At 45.6% G+C, this 22500-nt stretch overlaps 1 protein-coding gene across 3 annotated transcripts in view; it reads right to left on the reverse strand.

Moving 5' to 3' along the window:
- The window catches only part of srrm3 (serine/arginine repetitive matrix 3), a 75669-nt gene that overhangs the window by 19599 nt on the left and 33570 nt on the right, over positions 1-22500 (reverse strand). For all 3 annotated transcript variants that reach the window (XM_081719378.1, XM_035527633.2, XM_035527634.2), the window contains exons 3-4: positions 3046-3147; positions 331-459 (exon numbers count right to left, since the gene is read on the reverse strand). In XM_081719378.1, coding sequence (XP_081575504.1) covers positions 331-459; positions 3046-3147 — 231 coding nt within the window. The remainder of the gene's footprint in view (positions 1-330; positions 460-3045; positions 3148-22500) is intronic.

Below are 22500 nucleotides of genomic sequence, written 5' to 3' on the forward strand. Positions count from 1 at the left end.
TCTCTCAATCTCTCTCTCTCTCTCTTTCTCCCTCTCTCCCTCTCTCTCTCTCTCCCTCTCTCTCTCTCTCTCTCTCTCTCAATCTCTCTCTCTCTCCCTCTCTCTCAATCTCTCTCTCTCTCTCTCCCTCTCTCTCAATCTCTCTCTCTCTCTCTCTCTCTCTCTCTCTCTCTCAATCTGTCTCTCTCTCTCTCTCCCTCTCTCTCTCTCCCTCTCTCTCTCTCCCTCTCTCCCTCTCTCTCTCTCTCTCTCTCTCTCTCTCCCTCTCTCTCTCTCTCTCTCTCTCAGGCTGGGGGAAGGGGGGCTGTGTGACGCGCGCTCGGCCGCTACCTGAGCTCGCCATGGGCGATGGAGTCAGGACGGTAGTAGTCTCCGTGCCAGCCATACTCTTCCCTGCAGCCGTCGGCGAACGCTCTGCCCTCGGCATCTTCGCCATCACCGTGGGCGAACACGGCGACCCTGCAGTCACAAACGCTAGATGTCAAACAAAAAGGCAGAAACACATGCTGAACTTTGGGATCAGTGCCTTTACCTGCCCCACATATGTGAGCTGCAGGCCGGATGGACAGTAACTGATAATATGACACAAAAGCGAAAGTGTTTATTAAATATGAAATACATGTCTTATTTCCTTGCAGATCTGGTCTCCTCTCACACGCCTGCTAATGGACCAGGTTCTTAAAAGATAATGGTAACTGTGCTACGCCTGGCAAAATGTGATGCTATTTAATTCATATTCATAGTGTTACCATGGCGATAATTAGCGCACTGGTGTCAACTTACCGCCGCGATAAAGTCACCTGTGCCCTATGTGAAAGCCAATCAAAATAGAGATTTAAATGAGGCCATGCATATTAAAGACCCGTGTCAGGAGGTCGATGACTGACTAACCCCAGTCGTGAGACCAGTACTACAATCACAACTAGCAGGTACATAGAAATGTAACACACTTGTAACTTTCACCAAGATCATCCAAGCCACACCGTCTTATTACCGTGACATTTACCATCTTCCAGGTTCAGGTGGGATTTTACGCAGAGCGCTGTTCCGTTATGAATCGCTAACGTCATATGCAGAGGAGGACTAAATGCGGTAGTAACATATATCATGCAAACGGTAAAATGTGCCGGCAATTCACATTTATGAATGAGGAAACATCTTACCACGGCGCCGTTCGCTGTTAATGTCACGTTAAATTTGGCGGTAGGTTTTTATAAATGTGGCCCAATGACCCTCTCCCTGTTCAGGTGCCATTTATTATGTGCTATTTCGAATAGTGAGTGGGTGAAACTAGGACAGTTGAACAGTAGTTTGAGACTGTGCGTGTGTGTGTCTGTGTGTGACTGAGACAGAGAAAGAATTAGGTTAAAAATATACATACATACATACATTTTTTGCCCCTATTATGCCTCTATTGTACATGTGCACACGCACACACACACACACACACGCACCCACACACACACACACACTCACAAGCACACTTGAACAGAGCTGAAAAACTCCTACTGGCTGGAGATTTCTTGGTACTGGTCCAGTCACTGGCCTGCAGTGACCCTGACACATACAAAAACTCCAGCAACCCTGTCATACCTGACACACTCATACCAGCGCAACACCTGCTGCCATGTCAGTGTGACCGCCGCTTCGAGAATGACGGTCCACCACCCAAATGACACATGCTCAGCACTGGCCCTGTGGTCAGAAACTGAGCAGGGAACAGAGCCACAAGGCAGCCAAACACAACAGAGTGAGTGATGAGTGTCTAGCGTAAACTGTGATGACTAGGGTCACACTGATGACAGCACCTCTACAGAGTTTGCTTTCTCCATTGCGTTTCTAAGCCAGATGCTTATGTTTTTTTAATCATTTTTTAAATCTAACTTTGTTGCTTATTTAATTACTGAAAGTTTCGTTTTCATCTCGATGTTTTAAAGACTTTCTGTATTTGTTTCCACATCCCATCTTTCTGGTTCTCTTGTGTGTTAATGGAATAGTGGTGATCAGATTGCCACCCTATGACTCTCTCTCTCTTTCTCGCACACACGCACACACACACTCACACACACTTTTGACTTAAAGTATTGCTGACGTGTGCAGAAAGTGGACGAGAGGCAGGTCACTATCATCTGTATACACTCCTGAGTGTGTGTGTGTGATCCCTGCACTCGTCCGTTGTTGACTCAAAGGTGGTCTCACTGCAGCTGAGTCCTTTCAAGGTGGTTAACTACCATCTCAGGGGGTCCGCGTGTTACCACAGCGTAGCGGCACGCTGAGCAACGGGAAGCTGCTTCGCCTTTACGGAGATATTTAATCCGCCATGTCATATTAACCATATCTTAATGGGAAATTACGATATGAGAATGGCTGTAATGTCCAGTGCGGTCGTTACGGTGGGGAAAAAACAATAGAACGAGTGAAGGTTCTCGTGCGGGGTACTAGAGTCACTCCACACAATGAAGGGATGAAGGAGTCAGAGGGTGAAAGAGGGATGAGCAAAAGAAAAGATGCGCTCGAGTGGAGGAAAGATGCGTTTTTATTACATTTGTGTCCCAGGGTCATGGCTGTGATGGATGGGTCTGTAGCGCCCGTGCAGTGTGTGTGTGTGTGTGTGTGTGTGTGTGTGTGTGTGTGTGTGTGTGGTCAAGTAACAACAATAACGTCTTGTGTTATACAATACAAGACATTATAGTCTGCAGTACAATATTATACCAGACCCTGCTGATAACGGGAGATCACTAGTGCTGTGGCACCAGTACCAGTGTGCAACAGACTGACAGCAAGAATCATGGGTGTGTTAAGCCTCTCACTACTGGTTAGCACCATCAGTAATAAAGCTCTCACATTCCAGCCTCACAGGAGAGGAGGACTGTGTGTGTGTGTGTGTGTGTGTGTGTGGTTACATGATACTATAGGAGCTCTGCACTCTGCTAAACATCTGCAGGAACCACAATTCAATAACACATGAAAGTGATTAATGATTGATGGGTATATTTGTTTGTCTTGGTGTGTGTATATGTGTGAGTGCGTGTGTGTGTCGCTCACGGTGGAGGTGGGTGAGAGCTCTCTCTGGTTATCACTCCTTCTTTCTCCATCAGCATCTGTCGAAATGTCCCCACCTTCTGTCTGATTTCCTCCTCAGAGTACCTGCAACACACGTACGCACGCACGCGCACACACACACACACACACACACACACACACACACACACACACACACACAAAGGCTTGGCTCAGATAGCAAGACCAAGAGACAGTACAAATACTGACAACACAAGGCCAGTCACTTAAACTCTAGCTCTCTCTCTCTCTCTCTCTCTCTCTCACACACACACACACACACACACACACACACGCTCACAGATTATGCACCACGAATTGTGAGAGGAGTCCAGCAGTGTGACCCAGCTGTAACACACACGTAGCGTGAGGAGGGGACGGCCATAGAGATGTCACACACGGGGCCGGGGACAGGGATGACGTGTGTCCAGGGATGACGTGTGTCCAGAGATAACGTGTGTGCAGGGATGATGTGTGTCCAGGGATAATGTGTGTCCAGGGATAACGTGTGTCCAGGGATGACGTGTGTCCAGGGATAACGTGTGTCCAGAGATAACGTGTGTCCAGGGATGACGTGTGTCCAGAGACGACAGAGACGCATAGCCAGTGTCTAGAGATGGCAGTGCAGCAGCAGTGTGCTCAATGTGAGCGTACAAAACCACAGATCTAAACCAGCTGACTGATACGTTGGTGATGATACCAGAGAGAGAAATGTCCATTTAGCTTTGTATTATTTGCCTTTTGCGGTTATTAAATGGGATGGAATGGGTTTAATGAAGTGTGTGTGTGTGTGTGTGTGTGTGTGTGTGTGTGTGTGTGTGTGTGTGTGTGTGTGTGTGTTTGTGTTTGTGTGTGGACTTCACACAGAGCCTGCATATTGTGTTTCTAGGAGCTCGGTGTCCAGGAGGGCCAAACTCTTCCAGGAGAGTCAGTATCTCTCAGCAGCAAACATCGTTCAGATGCGACGTGAATTTGGTAGTATCTAAACTAGCGGGAGGCTCCCCCTCAAACGCTGCCCCGCCCCCATGCCGCCCACACTGCTCCAACCACACCCCCCTCCCCCCTGTCTACTCATAACCAAGTAACACTGTCTGATTCCGGATTGGGTGGCAGCCAGGTAAAGTCTGGCCTGTGGTGTGTCAAGTGAGCGAAGCGCAGGTCTGAGATCAGTTGCAAAGCGACGCCGTGTCTCCCGCCGTGTCTCTTGGTCTGCCCCCTTTCTGTTTTTTTCTCCTAAGTGGGTGACACAGAAGTGTCACGCTGCCCTGCAGCCCTGACCAATGAGGCTAAAGCTGGGTCTCTTCACTACATTCCCCAGAATCCCCTGGGGCGATACTCGTCCCCTGAATACTAATGCCATACACCTGTTCCTAGCGCTATTTAATTCCGGTAGGTTAGCTGCTTCCTTGCGAAGTATTGCTTCTGTTCCTGTGAGTGCACTGAGTGTTAGCCATCGTTTCCTGAACTCCCTGTGTGTTGACTGGTTCACTTGACATCGTCTTTGGGTTGCCCCTTTGTATTTGGTTGCCTTCAGGATTGTTTCTCTTTGGCTCCATTTTGTTGGACTGGTTTTTTGACTACGATTTTTAGATTTACCCTCTTATATTAAACTATCGACTTATCCGCACGCGTCTGGCCCTACCTGCCACATTACCAGAAGTCAGGATTGTTCATACTCAGTTCAGTATGTACTTAAATAAATCAATACTTTAAAGGTGTCGAGCTGTGTCACCTCACTTTCTTAAAGGCAATACAAATCAAGCAATTACCTGACAATGCTCATCTAACTGAACTCAAGACAGAGGTAGGCGCCATCAGTAAACATTCATGCCCTTCTTATACAGTATAACATATAAAATACGGTTTAATATAACTTTTAAAAAACGCTTAAAGAAATGCTGTATTTATAGTTATAACAGCTATGAAATCAAATGAATGCTGTCATTGTCTTCTCTGCAGTCTACAGAAATGGTGAGAGAGAAAAAGGGAAAAGGGACAGAGCATGAGAGAGAGAGAGGGAGGGAAAGAGAGGGAGAGATGGAGAGAGAGAGAGAGAGAGAGAGAGAGAGAGGGAGGGAGAGAGAGAGAGAGAGAGGGAGAGAGAGAGAGAGAGAGAGAGAGAGGGAGGGAGAGAGAGGGAGGGAGAGAGAGAGAGGGAGAGAGAGAGAGAGAGAGAGAGGGAGGGAGAGAGAGAGAGAGAGAGATGGAGAGAGAGAGAGAGAGAGAGAGATGGAGAGAGAGAGAGAGAGAGAGAGAGAGAGATGGAGAGAGAGAGAGAGAGAGAGAGATGGAGAGAGAGAGAGAGCTGGCTATGTAGTGAAATGACTTAAACAGTCACCAAAAAACCCCAAACTGAACATTCAACCCGCTTGGCATTTTGGAAGTAATTCTGCATGTCATAAAATGACCTTTTCCGTTGCTGTGGCTCCTCCCACCTACCCGCTTCCCTCCCAGCACGTCTGGAAGGCTCCGGGCCGACTGGGCAGCTGTTCCAGGAGGGTTTTAGCAACACTTACACTCATCAGACCAGACTAGGACTTTTACACACCCCAACTTCTGTTACTTATCGGTTGATATTACTTATTTCATTTTTTATTATATATATATAAAAACTTACAATTACGTCTGAATACAACGTGATCAATTAGGGACCAACAGTGGGGCTTCAACTAGCAACCTTCTGATTACAAGTCAAATACTTTAAAAGTTACCACTGCCCCGTATTTTGGTTCTGTCGTGGTGTCTGGTGTCAACCAGAGGAGAATAGGCTCCCCTCTGAGTCTTGGCTCCTCTCCCCTCTTGGCTCCTCTCCTCCCCTCCCCTCTCCTCTCCTCTCCTCTCATCTCCTCTTTTCCTCTCCTCTCTTCTCCTTTCTCATCTTCTCTCCTCCCCTATCCTCTCCTCTTCTCCTTTCCTCTCCTCCCCTCTCCTCTCCTCCCCTCTCTCCTCTCCTCCCCTCTCCTCTCTCCTCTCCTCCCCTCTTCTCTCCTCTCTTTTTTCCTCTCCTCCCCTCCCCTCCCCTCCCCTCCCCTCTCCTCTCTCCTTTGCTCTCCCCTCCCCTCTGCTCCCCTCTCCTCTCCCTTCTCCTCTCCTCCCCACCCCTCCCCTCTCCTCTGCTCTCCTCTCTCCTTTCCTCACCTCCCCTCCCCTCTCCTCCCCTCTCATCTCCCCTCCCCTCTCCTCTCCTCTCCCCTCCCCTCCGCTCTCCTCTCCTCTCTTCTCCTCTCCTCTCCTCTCCTCTCCTCTCCTCTCCTCTCCTCTTTCTTCCTCACATTCTAAGGGTGTTTTTCTTTGCCACCATTGCCTTTGACTTGCTCACTGGGGGCATGGACAGCCACAAAGCCGCTTTGTGACAACAGCTGTTGTAAAAAGTGCTATACACATAATTCTACTTTGACAGCCGTGACCTGTGGCGTGACAGGAGGTCAGCTCCGTGACAGCTCCTTGTCAGCTCCGACACCTCTGTCAAACCTCTCAGCATCTCAGCAATGGTAGTGGCACTTAAACACTGGAACGGGACTGGAGGGTGCTGTCCACTAAGGTGTGGTCCTGAAACTGCCGTTGGTTCACAAAACTACTTATACCGAAGTTATTTGTTTTTTTAATCAAGGGACATTCTTAGGCCTGCGCAATGTGGCATGTCCTGCTTTCTTCAACACACCTACACCGCCCCCAAGCCCCAAAACAACCAATCAGGTCACACCATCCACAGCCACCATGTTGTTCTTGGACCTCCCCCTGTGACCCCCTGCTGACGCCAAAGGGGAACAGGAGCACATGGACACTCCTCCCATAGAGAGACACAGACTGTACACTGAGAGAGAGAGAGATAAACTGCACAGAGACAGACATAGACTGTACAGAGAGACAGACATAGACTGTACAGAGAGACAGACATAGACTGTACAGAGAGAAAGAGAGATAAACTGCACAGAGACAGACATAGACTGTACAGAGAGACAGACACAGACTGTACACTGAGAGAGAGAGAGATAAACTGCACAGAGACAGACATAGACTGTACAGAGAGACAGACATAGACTGTACAGAGAGACAGACATAGACTGTACAGAGAGACAGACATAGACTGTACAGAGAGAAAGAGAGAGATAAACTGCACAGAGACAGACATAGACTGTACAGAGAGACAGACACAGACTGTACACTGAGAGAGAGAGAGATAAACTGCACAGAGACAGACATAGACTGTACAGAGAGACAGACATAGACTGTACAGAGAGACAGACATAGACTGTACAGAGAGAAAGAGAGAGATAAACTGCACAGAGACAGACATAGACTGTACAGAGAGACAGACACAGACTGTACACTGAGAGAGAGAGAGATAAACTGCACAGAGACAGACATAGACTGTACAGAGAGACAGACATAGACTGTACAGAGAGACAGACATAGACTGTACAGAGACAGACATAGACTGTACAGAGAGACAGACATAGACTGTACAGAGAGACAGACATAGACTGTACAGAGAGAAAGAGAGAGAGAGAGAGTGAGCGAGAGAGCAAGCAGCAAAATTCGTAACATCTTGTCACATCCTAAGAGCCAATCAGTAAATCCCCCCCCCTTTCAATATTGTTGACTGAGGGTTAATCATTTGTTTTGTTTCGATAATGTTCTTTTCGTACCCATTTTGCCTTTCCTATGTTGATTGGCTTAGGCAGTAATGTAACTTATAACTTTCATGTTAATAAATTATTGTTGAATTGAGGCAGAGAGGAAGAGACAGAGTGAGATGGAAAGAGCGAGAGAGAGAGAGAAAGGGAGAGAGAGAAAGAGAGAGAGAGAGAGCGAGAGAGTGAGATAGTCATTAGTCAGAATGTGAAACACATAGGTAGGTAAAAGGATCTCAGCCAGGAGACTCGGCTTCACTTCCTGATCCGTCATGGTCTCCTTTTGTATCCAGCAGTGGCGCTTAACGCCTCCGCCAGCATAGCCATGGCAACGCAAGCACAGCACGGTCAGAGTCAGTCGATGCAAGTCGCACCTGCAAGTCAGCTGGAGGGGGGCTGTGGTAACCAAGAGCAACCGCCACGCCATCACGGCTGTGTGCTCCGGGCAAGGCTTTACAACAATGCTGCGGTTTATCAGCCGTGGTGCACGGGACCCCCACTAGCAGGAGATGGTAGGTGTGTGTGGGTGTGTGTGTTTATCTGTATTTGTGCAATAATCTAATTAAAGTAACGCTGACTTGGTTCAATGCAAAGGCCATGGTTTGAGTACGTAAGGTCATTTATGTTGAAACAGTGAAACACCTCATGTGCATACATATGAAACCCTTGCACATATTCATACATATGTTCACTCACACCTGGATATACATACTCTTGCACATAAACATAGCGCTTAGTTCAGTGTGTGGGGTTAAAACCGTTTCAGTGCATCTGCCAGTCATCTCACTGTAATAGGAAGACAGATATTTAACGTAGGCAACGTGGATATTTAACGTATACAACATGTTTGTGAACGCGAGGTGTAGGGCGGTCTGTCGTTTGTTTCCTCGTAAAGCAGCCGAACGTCCCTGTGGTATAAGAACTCCTGATCAGTTATGCAAATTTGAAAATGAAATGAAAGATTCCAGGTTATTGATCGGACATGACTACTATTAGAAGTGATTAGATTATGTGTTACAGTATCTTAGTAAATATTCTGAACAAATGTTGCTGGCACTGGGGGAGTATTTTAAAAAACGATAATGAGACGTGTTTTAAATATTGACTTACATGCTGTAGGCCTATTAGTGGACAGTGGCAAGCTAACATGTAGCCTAATGCTATGACTTAGCCACACCTTTGCCAAACAGGTCTATAGGTTGCATAGTCTTATCATTTCTAACAGTATAATTGATCAATAACTTGCCATCTTGCCACTGGTTTTCCACTTTCCATAATTCATTAGGAGTTCTTTTACTAAAAATTCTACGATGTATGGCTTGTCTGGAATAAAAGGAGCTGGACCTTCCTGCAGTTAATGCTGGAAGGTTTAAACATTAAACCCAGAATTTTTCTAAACAATAACTTCAACTTCTCATTTTATAAGGATGTGTTCTGGTGAAGGAACACCAATGTGGGCCAAAAAATCCATAGATCAGTTCCCAAAAGTGAAGCAACTCTGTACTAATTATATCCTGGATCTGAAAAGTGGTTAATATTATACCCTGTCAAGGGTTGCCAAGGGCAACCGGGAGCGCCGCTGGAAGAGGTGTTGGCTGAACTGTAAGCATATTTTTCTGTAGTGTCTTTGACCTTCAAATCGTAGTATAATGAGAATTAGGTGCTAACATAACGATGTTTTTTTTTTAGAGATCACCTTATGCTGACAAGCATGCTGTACACGTTAAATGTCTGTATGTGCAAGTGTTTCATTCATATGTATGTGCAAGTATGATGGGCCATTTAGGGCGAAATCAGTGACACCTCCAACACTTCCACACACACACTACTTGCACACACCTATGAAACACTTGACCATGCATATGAAACACTTGTGCATACATATTAAATATTTTCACATAAATAGCCTACTACTTACATACTTGCATATGATAACTTACACTCGCATATTGCATATTATTAATATTGCATATTCACTTGCACATTCATTCATTTTAACTACGCTTGTGTGTATGTGTGTAATGACTTCTGGGTGCAATGAAAATTCTTTTACACACATGCAGCCACACAGATACACACAAGCACAGTGACTCTGTGTTTACGCAGCAGTGACTGAATGCGCAAGTGCGTGTATATGCAAGTGTATTAAGTATAATACGCAGATGTAAGTAGTAGGCTATTTATGTGAAAATGTTTCATATGTATGCGCAAGTATTTTATAGGTATGTACAAGCAGTGTGTGTGTGTGTGTGTGTGTGTGTGTGTGTGCACGCGCACGCGCAAGTGTTTCACCCTAAACAGCCCCCCATATATGAGACTGCTTCATCATCCACACCTGCTCACACACCAGCCAACAAAAGCACCTCTATGGTGTAATAGCTGCAGTATACGGAGAGAGGAGCACAGTGCAGGCCCATGGCTCCACACAGAGCCCCAGCCAGTGGCGCCTGGTGCATTAATACCTGCTCTGACCGTCTCTCATTCACCTGCCTCAGGTTGCAGACTACAGTCTTCTGTCCTTCATAAAATAGGTTTAGATGTTGTCATTTGTCAGACACTTTTATGCACAGTAGCCAGGGAAGGCAGCAGAGTGGCAGCCTAGTGGAGGTACAGGGGCAGGGCTGCAGTGAGATAGGGGCTGTGTTTGTGTGGTAAGGCGGCGGTCTTTCAAACTGGGAGTAGTTAGCATGGACACACCAGAGAAGCAGCCCCATGACACACAGCATCTCCCCCTACACTAAACCATCACCACACACACTCGCACGCACACACACACTCGCACGCACACACACACTCACACACACACACACTCACACACACACACACTCACACGCACACACACACTCACACGCACACACACACTCACACGCACAGACACACACACTCACACACACACGCACACAGACACACACACACACACGCACGCACACACATACTCGCACGCACACACACACTCACACTCACACACACACGCACACGCACACAGACACACACACACTCACACGCACGCATGTGGAGACGAATAAAGATGATTTAAAGAGAGAAGTATTGAGAAGAACTTGCAGTGACAGAGAAGTGAAGACAGCAAGAACAGAGAGGGAGCGAGGGATAGTAAACAAAAGAAAGAGAGGGAGCGAGGGATAGTAAACAAGAGAAAGAGAGGGAGCGAGGGATAGTAAACAAAAGAAAGAGAGGGAGCGAGGGATAGTAAACAAGAGAAAGAGAGGGAGCGAGGGATAGTAAACAAGAGAAAGAGAGGGAGCGAGGGATAGTAAACAAGAGAAAGAGAGGGAGCGAGGGATAGTAAACAAAAGAAAGAGAGGGAGCGAGGGATAGTAAACAAGAGAAAGAGAGGGAGCGAGGGATAGTAAACAAAAGAAAGAGAGGGAGCGAGGGATAGTAAACAAGAGAAAGAGAGGGAGCGAGGTATAGTAAACAAAAGAAAGAGGGAGCGAGGGATAGTAAACAAGAGAAAGAGGGAGCGAGGGATAGTAAACAAGAGAAAGAGAGGCAGCGAGGGATAGTAAACAAGAGAAAGAGAGGGAGCAAGGGATAGTAAACAAGAGAAAGAGAGGGAGCGAAGGATAGTAAACAAAAGAAAGAGAGGGAGCGAGGGATAGTAAACAAGAGAAAGAGAGGGAGCGAGGGATAGTAAACAAAAGAAAGAGAGGGAGCGAGGGATAGTAAACAAGAGAAAGAGAGGGAGCGAGGGATAGTAAACAAAAGAAAGAGAGGGAGCGAGGGATAGTAAACGAAAGAGAAAGAGAGGGAGCGAGGGATAGTAAACGAAAGAGAAAGAGAGCGAGCAAGAGATAGTAAAAGAAAGAGAAAGAGAGGGAGCGAGGGATAGTAAAAGAAAGAGAAAGAGAGGGAGCGAGGGATAGTAAACAAAAGAGAAAGAGAGGGAGCGAGAGATAGTAAAAGAAAGAGAGAAGGAGCGAGGGATAGTAAACGAAAGAGAAAGAGAGGGAGCGAGGGATAGTAAAAGAAAGAGAAAGAGAGGGAGCGAGGGATAGTAAAAGAAAAAGAGAGGGAGCGAGGGATAGTAAAAGAAAGAGAAAGAGAGGGAGCGAGGGATAGTAAACAAAAGAAAGAGAGGGAGCGAGGGATAGTAAACGAAAGAGAAAGAGAGGGAGCGAGAAATAGTAAAAGAAAGAGAAAGAGAGGGAGCGAGGGATAGTAAACGAAAGAGAAAGAGAGGGAGCGAGGGATAGTAAACGAAAGAGAAAGAGAGGGAGCGAGGGATAGTAAACAAAAGAAAGAGAGGGAGCGAGGGATAGTAAACGAAAGAGAAAGAGAGGGAGCGAGGGATAGTAAACGAAAGAGAAAGAGAGCGAGCAAGAGATAGTAAAAGAAAGAGAAAGAGAGGGAGCGAGGGATAGTAAACGAAAGAGAAAGAGAGGGAGCGAGAGATAGTAAACGAAAGAGAAAGAGAGGGAGCGAGAAATAGTAAAAGAAAGAGAAAGAGAGGGAGCGAGGGATAGTAAACGAAAGAGAGAGAGAAGGAGCGAGGGATAGTAAATGAAAGAGAAAGAGAGGGAGCGAGGGATAGTAAAAGAAAGAGAAAGAGAGGGAGCGAGGGATAGTAAAAGAAAAAGAGGGAGCGAGGGATAGTAAAAGAAAGAAAGAGAGCGAGCGAGGGATAGTAAACGAAAGAGAAAGAGAGGGAGCGAAGGATAGTAAACGAAAGAGAAAGAGAAGGAGCGAGAGGGATAGTAAACGAAAGAGAAAGAGAGGCAGCGAGGGATAGTAAACAACAGAAAGAGAGGGAGCAAGGGATAGTAAACAAGAGAAAGAGAGGGAGCGAGGGATAGTAAACAAAAGAAAGAGAGGGAGCGAGGGATAGTAAACAAGAGAAAGAGAGGGAGCGAGGGATAGTAAACAAAAGAAAGAGAGGGAGCGAGGGATAGTAAACAAGAGAAAGAGAGGGAGCGAGGGATAGTAAACAAAAGAAAGAGAGGGAGCGAGGGATAGTAAACGAAAGAGAAAGAGAGGGAGCGAGGGATAGTAAACGAAAGAGAAAGAGAGCGAGCAAGAGATAGTAAAAGAAAGAGAAAGAGAGGGAGCGAGGGATAGTAAAAGAAAGAGAAAGAGAGGGAGCGAGGGATAGTAAACAAAAGAGAAAGAGAGGGAGCGAGAGATAGTAAAAGAAAGAGAGGGAGCGAGGGATAGTAAAAGAAAGAGAAAGAGAGGGAGCAAGGGATAGTAAAAGAAAAAGAGAGGGAGCGAGGGATAGTAAAAGAAAGAGAAAGAGAGGGAGCGAGGGATAGTAAACAAAAGAAAGAGAGGGAGCGAGGGATAGTAAACGAAAGAGAAAGAGAGGGAGCGAGAAATAGTAAAAGAAAGAGAAAGAGAGGGAGCGAGGGATAGTAAACGAAAGAGAAAGAGAGGGAGCGAGGGATAGTAAACGAAAGAGAAAGAGAGGGAGCGAGGGATAGTAAACAAAAGAAAGAGAGGGAGCGAGGGATAGTAAACAAAAGAAAGAGAGGGAGAGGGAGCGAGGGATAGTAAACGAAAGAGAAAGAGAGCGAGCAAGAGATAGTAAAAGAAAGAGAAAGAGAGGGAGCGAGGGATAGTAAACGAAAGAGAAAGAGAGGGAGCGAGAGATAGTAAACGAAAGAGAAAGAGAGGGAGCGAGAAATAGTAAAAGAAAGAGAAAGAGAGGGAGCGAGGGATAGTAAACGAAAGAGAAAGAGAGAAGGAGCGAGGGATAGTAAATGAAAGAGAAAGAGAGGGAGCGAGGGATAGTAAAAGAAAGAGAAAGAGAGGGAGCGAGGGATAGTAAAAGAAAAAGAGAGGGAGCGAGGGATAGTAAAAGAAAGAAAGAGAGCGAGCGAGGGATAGTAAACGAAAGAGAAAGAGAGGGAGCGAAGGATAGTAAACGAAAGAGAAAGAGAAGGAGCGAGAGGGATAGTAAACGAAAGAGAAAGAGAGGCAGCGAGGGATAGTAAACAAGAGAAAGAGAGGGAGCAAGGGATAGTAAACAAGAGAAAGAGAGGGAGCGAGGGATAGTAAACAAAAGAAAGAGAGGGAGCGAGGGATAGTAAACAAGAGAAAGAGAGGGAGCGAGGGATAGTAAACAAAAGAAAGAGAGGGAGCGAGGGATAGTAAACAAGAGAAAGAGAGGGAGCGAGGGATAGTAAACAAAAGAAAGAGAGGGAGCGAGGGATAGTAAACGAAAGAGAAAGAGAGGGAGCGAGGGATAGTAAACGAAAGAGAAAGAGAGCGAGCAAGAGATAGTAAAAGAAAGAGAAAGAGAGGGAGCGAGGGATAGTAAAAGAAAGAGAAAGAGAGGGAGCGAGGGATAGTAAACAAAAGAGAAAGAGAGGGAGCGAGAGATAGTAAAAGAAAGAGAGGGAGCGAGGGATAGTAAAAGAAAGAGAAAGAGAGGGAGCGAGGGATAGTAAAAGAAAAAGAGAGGGAGCGAGGGATAGTAAAAGAAAGAGAAAGAGAGGGAGCGAGGGATAGTAAACAAAAGAAAGAGAGGGAGCGAGGGATAGTAAACGAAAGAGAAAGAGAGGGAGCGAGAAATAGTAAAAGAAAGAGAAAGAGAGGGAGCGAGGGATAGTAAACGAAAGAGAAAGAGAGGGAGCGAGGGATAGTAAACGAAAGAGAAAGAGAGGGAGCGAGGGATAGTAAACAAAAGAAAGAGAGGGAGCGAGGGATAGTAAACAAAAGAAAGAGAGGGAGCGAGGGATAGTAAACGAAAGAGAAAGAGAGGGAGCGAGGGATAGTAAACGAAAGAGAAAGAGAGCGAGCAAGAGATAGTAAAAGAAAGAGAAAGAGAGGGAGCGAGGGATAGTAAACGAAAGAGAAAGAGAGGGAGCGAGAGATAGTAAACGAAAGAGAAAGAGAGGGAGCGAGAAATAGTAAAAGAAAGAGAAAGAGAGGGAGCGAGGGATAGTAAACGAAAGAGAAAGAGAGAAGGAGCGAGGGATAGTAAATGAAAGAGAAAGAGAGGGAGCGAGGGATAGTAAAAGAAAGAGAAAGAGAGGGAGCGAGGGATAGTAAAAGAAAAAGAGAGGGAGCGAGGGATAGTAAAAGAAAGAAAGAGAGCGAGCGAGGGATAGTAAACGAAAGAGAAAGAGAGGGAGCGAAGGATAGTAAACGAAAGAGAAAGAGAAGGAGCGAGAGGGATAGTAAACGAAAGAGAAAGAGAGGGAGCAAGGGATAGTAAACAAAAGAAAGAGAGGGAGCGAGGGATAGTAAACAAGAGAAAGAGAGGGAGCGAGGGATAGTAAACAAAAGAAAGAGAGGGAGCGAGGGATAGTAAACAAGAGAAAGAGAGGGAGCGAGGGATAGTAAACAAAAGAAAGAGAGGGAGCGAGGGATAGTAAACGAAAGAGAAAGAGAGGGAGCGAGGGATAGTAAACGAAAGAGAAAGAGAGCGAGCAAGAGATAGTAAAAGAAAGAGAAAGAGAGGGAGCGAGGGATAGTAAACAAAAGAGAAAGAGAGGGAGCGAGAGATAGTAAAAGAAAGAGAGAAGGAGCGAGGGATAGTAAACGAAAGAGAAAGAGAGGGAGCGAGGGATAGTAAAAGAAAGAGAAAGAGAGGGAGCGAGGGATAGTAAAAGAAAAAGAGAGGGAGCGAGGGATAGTAAAAGAAAGAGAAAGAGAGGGAGCGAGGGATAGTAAACAAAAGAAAGAGAGGGAGCGAGGGATAGTAAACGAAAGAGAAAGAGAGCGAGCAAGAGATAGTAAAAGAAAGAGAAAGAGAGGGAGCGAGGGATAGTAAAAGAAAGAGAAAGAGAGGGAGCGAGGGATAGTAAACAAAAGAGAAAGAGAGGGAGCGAGAGATAGTAAAAGAAAGAGAGAAGGAGCGAGGGATAGTAAACGAAAGAGAAAGAGAGGGAGCGAGGGATAGTAAAAGAAAGAGAAAGAGAGGGAGCGAGGGATAGTAAAAGAAAAAGAGAGGGAGCGAGGGATAGTAAAAGAAAGAGAAAGAGAGGGAGCGAGGGATAGTAAACAAAAGAAAGAGAGGGAGCGAGGGATAGTAAACGAAAGAGAAAGAGAGGGAGCGAGAAATAGTAAAAGAAAGAGAAAGAGAGGGAGCGAGGGATAGTAAACGAAAGAGAAAGAGAGGGAGCGAGGGATAGTAAACGAAAGAGAAAGAGAGGGAGCGAGGGATAGTAAACGAAAGAGAAAGAGAGGGAGCGAAGGATAGTAAACAAAAGAAAGAGAGGGAGCGAGGGATAGTAAACAAAAGAAAGAGAGGGAGCGAGGGATAGTAAACGAAAGAGAAAGAGAGGGAGCGAGGGATAGTAAACGAAAGAGAAAGAGAGCGAGCAAGAGATAGTAAAAGAAAGAGAAAGAGAGGGAGCGAGGGATAGTAAACGAAAGAGAAAGAGAGGGAGCGAGGGATAGTAAACAAAAGAGAAAGAGAGGGAGCGAGAGATAGTAAAAGAAAGAGAGGGAGCGAGGGATAGTAAAAGAAAAAGAGAGGGAGCGAGGGATAGTAAAAGAAAGAGAAAGAGAGGGAGCGAGGGATAGTAAAAGAAAAAGAGAGGGAGCGAGGGATAGTAAAAGAAAGAGAAAGAGAGGGAGCGAGGGATAGTAAACAAAAGAAAGAGAGGGAGCGAGGGATAGTAAACGAAAGAGAAAGAGAGGGAGCGAGAAATAGTAAAAGAAAGAGAAAGAGAGGGAGCGAGGGATAGTAAACGAAAGAGAAAGAGAGGGAGCGAGGGATAGTAAACGAAAGAGAAAGAGAGGGAGCGAGGGATAGTAAAAGAAAGAGAAAGAGAGGGAGCGAGGGATAGTAAACGAAAGAGAAAGAGAGGGAGCGAGAGATAGTAAACGAAAGAGAAAGAGAGGGAGCGAGAAATAGTAAAAGAAAGAGAAAGAGAGGGAGCAAGGGATAGTAAACGAAAGAGAAAGAGAGAAGGAGCGAGGGATAGTAAATGAAAGAGAAAGAGAGGGAGCGAGGGATAGTAAAAGAAAGAGAAAGAGAGGGAGCGAGGGATAGTAAAAGAAAAAGAGAGGGAGCGAGGGATAGTAAAAGAAAGAAAGAGAGCGAGCGAGGGATAGTAAACGAAAGAGAAAGAGAGGGAGCGAAGGATAGTAAACGAAAGAGAAAGAGAAGGAGCGAGAGGGATAGTAAACGAAAGAGAAAGAGAGGCAGCGAGGGATAGTAAACAAGAGAAAGAGAGGGAGCAAGGGATAGTAAACAAGAGAAAGAGAGGGAGCGAGGGATAGTAAACAAAAGAAAGAGAGGGAGCGAGGGATAGTAAAAGAAAAAGAGAGGGAGCGAGGGATAGTAAAAGAAAGAGAAAGAGAGGGAGCGAGGGATAGTAAACAAAAGAAAGAGAGGGAGCGAGGGATAGTAAACGAAAGAGAAAGAGAGGGAGCGAGAAATAGTAAAAGAAAGAGAAAGAGAGGGAGCGAGGGATAGTAAACGAAAGAGAAAGAGAGCGAGCAAGAGATAGTAAAAGAAAGAGAAAGAGAGGGAACGAGGGATAGTAAACGAAAGAGAAAGAGAGGGAGCGAGGGATAGTAAACAAAAGAGAAAGAGAGGGAGCGAGAGATAGTAAAAGAAAGAGAGGGAGCGAGGGATAGTAAAAGAAAAAGAGAGGGAGCGAGGGATAGTAAAAGAAAGAGAAAGAGAGGGAGCGAGGGATAGTAAAAGAAAAAGAGAGGGAGCGAGGGATAGTAAAAGAAAGAGAAAGAGAGGGAGCGAGGGATAGTAAACAAAAGAAAGAGAGGGAGCGAGGGATAGTAAACGAAAGAGAAAGAGAGGGAGCGAGAAATAGTAAAAGAAAGAGAAAGAGAGGGAGCGAGGGATAGTAAACGAAAGAGAAAGAGAGGGAGCGAGGGATAGTAAACGAAAGAGAAAGAGAGGGAGCGAGGGATAGTAAACAAAAGAAAGAGAGGGAGCGAGGGATAGTAAACAAAAGAAAGAGAGGGAGCGAGGGATAGTAAACAAAAGAGAAAGAGAGGGAGCGAGGGATAGTAAACGAAAGAGAAAGAGAGCGAGCAAGAGATAGTAAAAGAAAGAGAAAGAGAGGGAGCGAGGGATAGTAAACGAAAGAGAAAGAGAGGGAGCGAGAGATAGTAAACGAAAGAGAAAGAGAGGGAGCGAGAAATAGTAAAAGAAAGAGAAAGAGAGGGAGCGAGGGATAGTAAACGAAAGAGAAAGAGAGAAGGAGCGAGGGATAGTAAATGAAAGAGAAAGAGAGGGAGCGAGGGATAGTAAAAGAAAGAGAAAGAGAGGGAGCGAGGGATAGTAAAAGAAAAAGAGAGGGAGCGAGGGATAGTAAAAGAAAGAAAGAGAGCGAGCGAGGGATAGTAAACGAAAGAGAAAGAGAGGGAGCGAAGGATAGTAAACGAAAGAGAAAGAGAAGGAGCGAGAGGGATAGTAAACGAAAGAGAAAGAGAGGCAGCGAGGGATAGTAAACAAGAGAAAGAGAGGGAGCAAGGGATAGTAAACAAGAGAAAGAGAGGGAGCGAGGGATAGTAAACAAAAGAAAGAGAGGGAGCGAGGGATAGTAAACAAGAGAAAGAGAGGGAGCGAGGGATAGTAAACAAAAGAAAGAGAGGGAGCGAGGGATAGTAAACAAGAGAAAGAGAGGGAGCGAGGGATAGTAAACAAAAGAAAGAGAGGGAGCGAGGGATAGTAAACGAAAGAGAAAGAGAGGGAGCGAGGGATAGTAAACGAAAGAGAAAGAGAGCGAGCAAGAGATAGTAAAAGAAAGAGAAAGAGAGGGAGCGAGGGATAGTAAAAGAAAGAGAAAGAGAGGGAGCGAGGGATAGTAAACAAAAGAGAAAGAGAGGGAGCGAGAGATAGTAAAAGAAAGAGAGAAGGAGCGAGGGATAGTAAAAGAAAGAGAAAGAGAGGGAGCGAGGGATAGTAAACAAAAGAAAGAGAGGGAGCGAGGGATAGTAAACGAAAGAGAAAGAGAGGGAGCGAGAAATAGTAAAAGAAAGAGAAAGAGAGGGAGCGAGGGATAGTAAACGAAAGAGAAAGAGAGGGAGCGAGGGATAGTAAAAGAAAGAGAAAGAGAGGGAGCGAGGGATAGTAAACGAAAGAGAAAGAGAGGGAGCGAGGGATAGTAAAAGAAAGAGAAAGAGAGGGAGCGAGGGATAGTAAAAGAAAAAGAGAGGGAGCGAGGGATAGTAAAAGAAAGAGAAAGAGAGGGAGCGAGGGATAGTAAACAAAAGAAAGAGAGGGAGCGAGGGATAGTAAACGAAAGAGAAAGAGAGGGAGCGAGAAATAGTAAAAGAAAGAGAAAGAGAGGGAGCGAGGGATAGTAAACGAAAGAGAAAGAGAGGGAGCGAGGGATAGTAAACGAAAGAGAAAGAGAGGGAGCGAGGGATAGTAAACAAAAGAAAGAGAGGGAGCGAGGGATAGTAAACAAAAGAAAGAGAGGGAGCGAGGGATAGTAAACGAAAGAGAAAGAGAGGGAGCGAGGGATAGTAAACGAAAGAGAAAGAGAGCGAGCAAGAGATAGTAAAAGAAAGAGAAAGAGAGGGAGCGAGGGATAGTAAACGAAAGAGAAAGAGAGGGAGCGAGAAATAGTAAAAGAAAGAGAAAGAGAGGGAGCGAGGGATAGTAAATGAAAGAGAAAGAGAGGGAGTGAGGGATAGTAAACGAAAGAGAAAGAGAGGGAGCGAGGGATAGTAAAAGAAAGAGAAAGAGAGGGAGCGAGAGATAGTAAAAGAAAGAAAGAGAGGGAGCGAGGGATAGTAAAAGAAAGAGAAAGAGAGAGCGAGGGATAGTAAACGAAAGAGAAAGAGAGGGAGCGAGGGATAGTAAACGAAAAAGAAAGAGAGGGAGCGAGGGATAGTAAACGAAAGAGAAAGAGAGCGAGCGAGGGATAGTAAACAAAAGAGAAAGAGAGGGAGCGAGGGATAGTAAACGAAAAAGAAAGAGAGGGAGCGAGGGATAGTAAATGAAAGAGAAAGAGAGGGAGCGAGGGATAGTAAAAGAAAGAAAGAGGAGGAGCGAGGGATAGTAAACAAAAGAGAAAGAGAGGGAGCGAGAGATAGTAAAAGAAAGAGAAAGAGAAGGAGCGAGGGATAGTAAACGAAAGAGAAAGGGAGCGAAGGATAGTAAACGAAAGAGAAAGAGAGGGAGCGAGGGATAGTAAACGAAAGAGAAAGGGAGCGAAGGATAGTAAACGAAAGAGAAAGAGAAGGAGCGAGGGATGGAAAACGAAAGAGAAAGAGAGAGAGCGAGGGATAGTAAAAGAAAGAGAAAGAGAGGGAGCGAGAGATAGTAAAAGAAAGAAAGAGAGGGAGCGAGGGATAGTAAAAGAAAGAGAAAGAGAGAGCGAGGGATAGTAAACGAAAGAGAAAGAGAGGGAGCGAGGGATAGTAAACGAAAGAGAAAGAGAGGGAGCGAGAGATAGTAAAGAAAGAGAAAGAGGGAGCGAGAGATAGTAAACGAAAGAGAAAGAGAGGGAGCGAAGGATAGTAAACGAAAGAAAGAGAGGGAGCGAAGGATAGTAAACGAAAGAGAAAGAGAGGGAGCGAGGGATAGTAAATGAAAGAGAAAGAGAGGGAGCAAGGGATAGTAAACGAAAGAGAAAGAGAGGGAGCGAGAAATAGTAAAAGAAAGAGAAAGAGAGGGAGCGAGGGATAGTAAACGAAAGAGAAAGAGAGGGAGCGAGGGATAGTAAACGAAAAAGAAAGAGAAGGAGCGAGGGATAGTAAACGAAAGAGAAAGAGAGGGAGCGAGGGATAGTAAAAGAAAGAAAGAGAGGGAGCGAGAGATAGTAAAGAAAGAGAAAGAGAGAGCGAGGGATAGTAAACGAAAGAGAAAGAGAGGGAGCAAGGGATAGTAAACGAAAGAGAAAGAGAGGGAGCGAGAGATAGTAAAGAAAGAGAAAGAGGGAGCAAGAGATAGTAAACGAAAGAGAAAGAGAGGGAGCGAGAGATAGTAAACGAAAGAGAAAGAGAGGGAGCGAGGGATAGTAAACGAAAGAGAAAGAGAAGGAGTGAGGGATAGTAAACGAAAGCGAAAGAGAGAGAGCGAGGGATAGTAAACGAAAGAAAGAGAGGGAGCGAGGGATAGTAAACGAAAGAGAAAGAGAGAGAGCGAGGGATAGTAAACGAAAGAGAAAGAGAGGGAGCGAGGGATAGTAAAAGAAAGAAAGAGAAGGAGCGAGGGATAGTAAACAAAAGAGAAAGAGAGGGAGCGAGAGATAGTAAAAGAAAGAGAAAGAGAAGGAGCGAGGGATAGTAAACGAAAGAGAAAGGGAGCGAAGGATAGTAAACGAAAGAGAAAGAGAGGGAACGAGGGATAGTAAAAGAAAGAGAAAAAGAGGGAGCGAGGGATAGTAAACGAAAGAGAAAGAGAGGGAGCAAGGGATAGTAAACAAAAGAGAAAGAGAGAGAGGGAGAAAAGGGGAGGAATAAAACACTAAGGTTTGACGTAAGATCCTCTGAGCAGAGTTAGCCAGGCTTCACTTATTTTCAGATTAGACTTCAACATCTTCAAGACCACACACACACACACACACACACACACACACACACACACAGAGTCACGCACGCACACACACGCACACACACACACACACACACACACACACACACACACTCACACACACACACACACACAAACAAACACACTCAATCTGTCTACATTTCCACTCGTTGCTTCTTTGCCATCAACTCTGTCAGATCCGCTCAATTACAACAAGTAACTGAGCCAATTATCAAGCAGCAAGGACAGCTGACCTGCCCCCACTCCCAGAGGCCTTCTGGGAAATCAACAGCCCCTCCCAGGCTTTTCTTTAGCCAACAATACAGTTAACACCCCAATTAACCACTTTTAATAGCATTAACCTCATGGCGTGAGTGTATGTAGGGTGGATGTGTACATATGGGTGTTTGTGGGTGTGTGTGTGTGTGCGTGTGTGTGTGGGGGGGTTTTACACAAAGACCAGAACTTGTCGATTGCTCCATCTGTGGTTCTATAACTCTGTAGCTTTGCACCTCAAGCTAAAATCACATATGCCACTACACGGTCTATATATCTCTATGCTATAATTAATACAAGTATTCACTTCATTCCAATGACTGAATAGATCACAAATAAAACAATAAAGGCCTGGTGCTTAATGAGCTTACTTTGTGACAGTTGCTAGCACTTTCAGGGCCAATAAAAGCACCCAATACTCACAGTGACAGCAATAAAGAACTTGCTTTCCAATCCATCCCCCTTCCACTCTAATGCCACTGCTGGTGTGTGTGTGTGTGTGTGTGTGGGGGGGGGGGGGTTAAGTACAAGGGCTGGGAGGGTAGCCAGCAGCTGTAGACAGCTAAATGAGAGCACAGCTTAGCAAAGCATCTAGCTTCTGTGTGCCTTTCACTTAATTGGCTCCCAGGGTGGGGACATGGAGCACATTTAACCATTAATGCCCTATGCCTGCAGTCTCAGTGCGAGAGTGTGTGAGTGTGTGTGTGTGTGTGTGTGTGTGTGTGTGTGTGTGTGTGTGTGTGTGTGTGTGTGTGTGTGTGTGTGAAAATCCAATTACGTCTTCCAAAGCACACACCCAGCCAGTCTTAGTCTGCCTAGAAAAAACCTCTGTAGGCTAAAAGAGGAAAGGGATTATTATATGCACGTGTGTGTGGATTGTGTGAAGAAAGGGGGTTGTGGGGTTCACAGAGGGGTTACAGGGTTTGACAGGTTCTTGAGGGAGCTCTAGCTTGTTTGGAAGTAGCTGGAGGGGCAACGTGGCAGATTAGCTGTAGCTCCCATAAATAAATCCTCCAGCCACCATTTTAATTGCTTCCAAAACCACTCCGACCCCCTTTTGAAATTTGACAGCCTTGCTAATCGTGCGCCGCGTCCTTCTCTCGCTCC

This window comes from Electrophorus electricus, chromosome 8, assembly GCF_041902795.1.
Source record: "Electrophorus electricus isolate QZ-2024a chromosome 8, ASM4190279v1, whole genome shotgun sequence".
NCBI classification, from domain to species: domain Eukaryota; kingdom Metazoa; phylum Chordata; class Actinopteri; order Gymnotiformes; family Gymnotidae; genus Electrophorus; species Electrophorus electricus.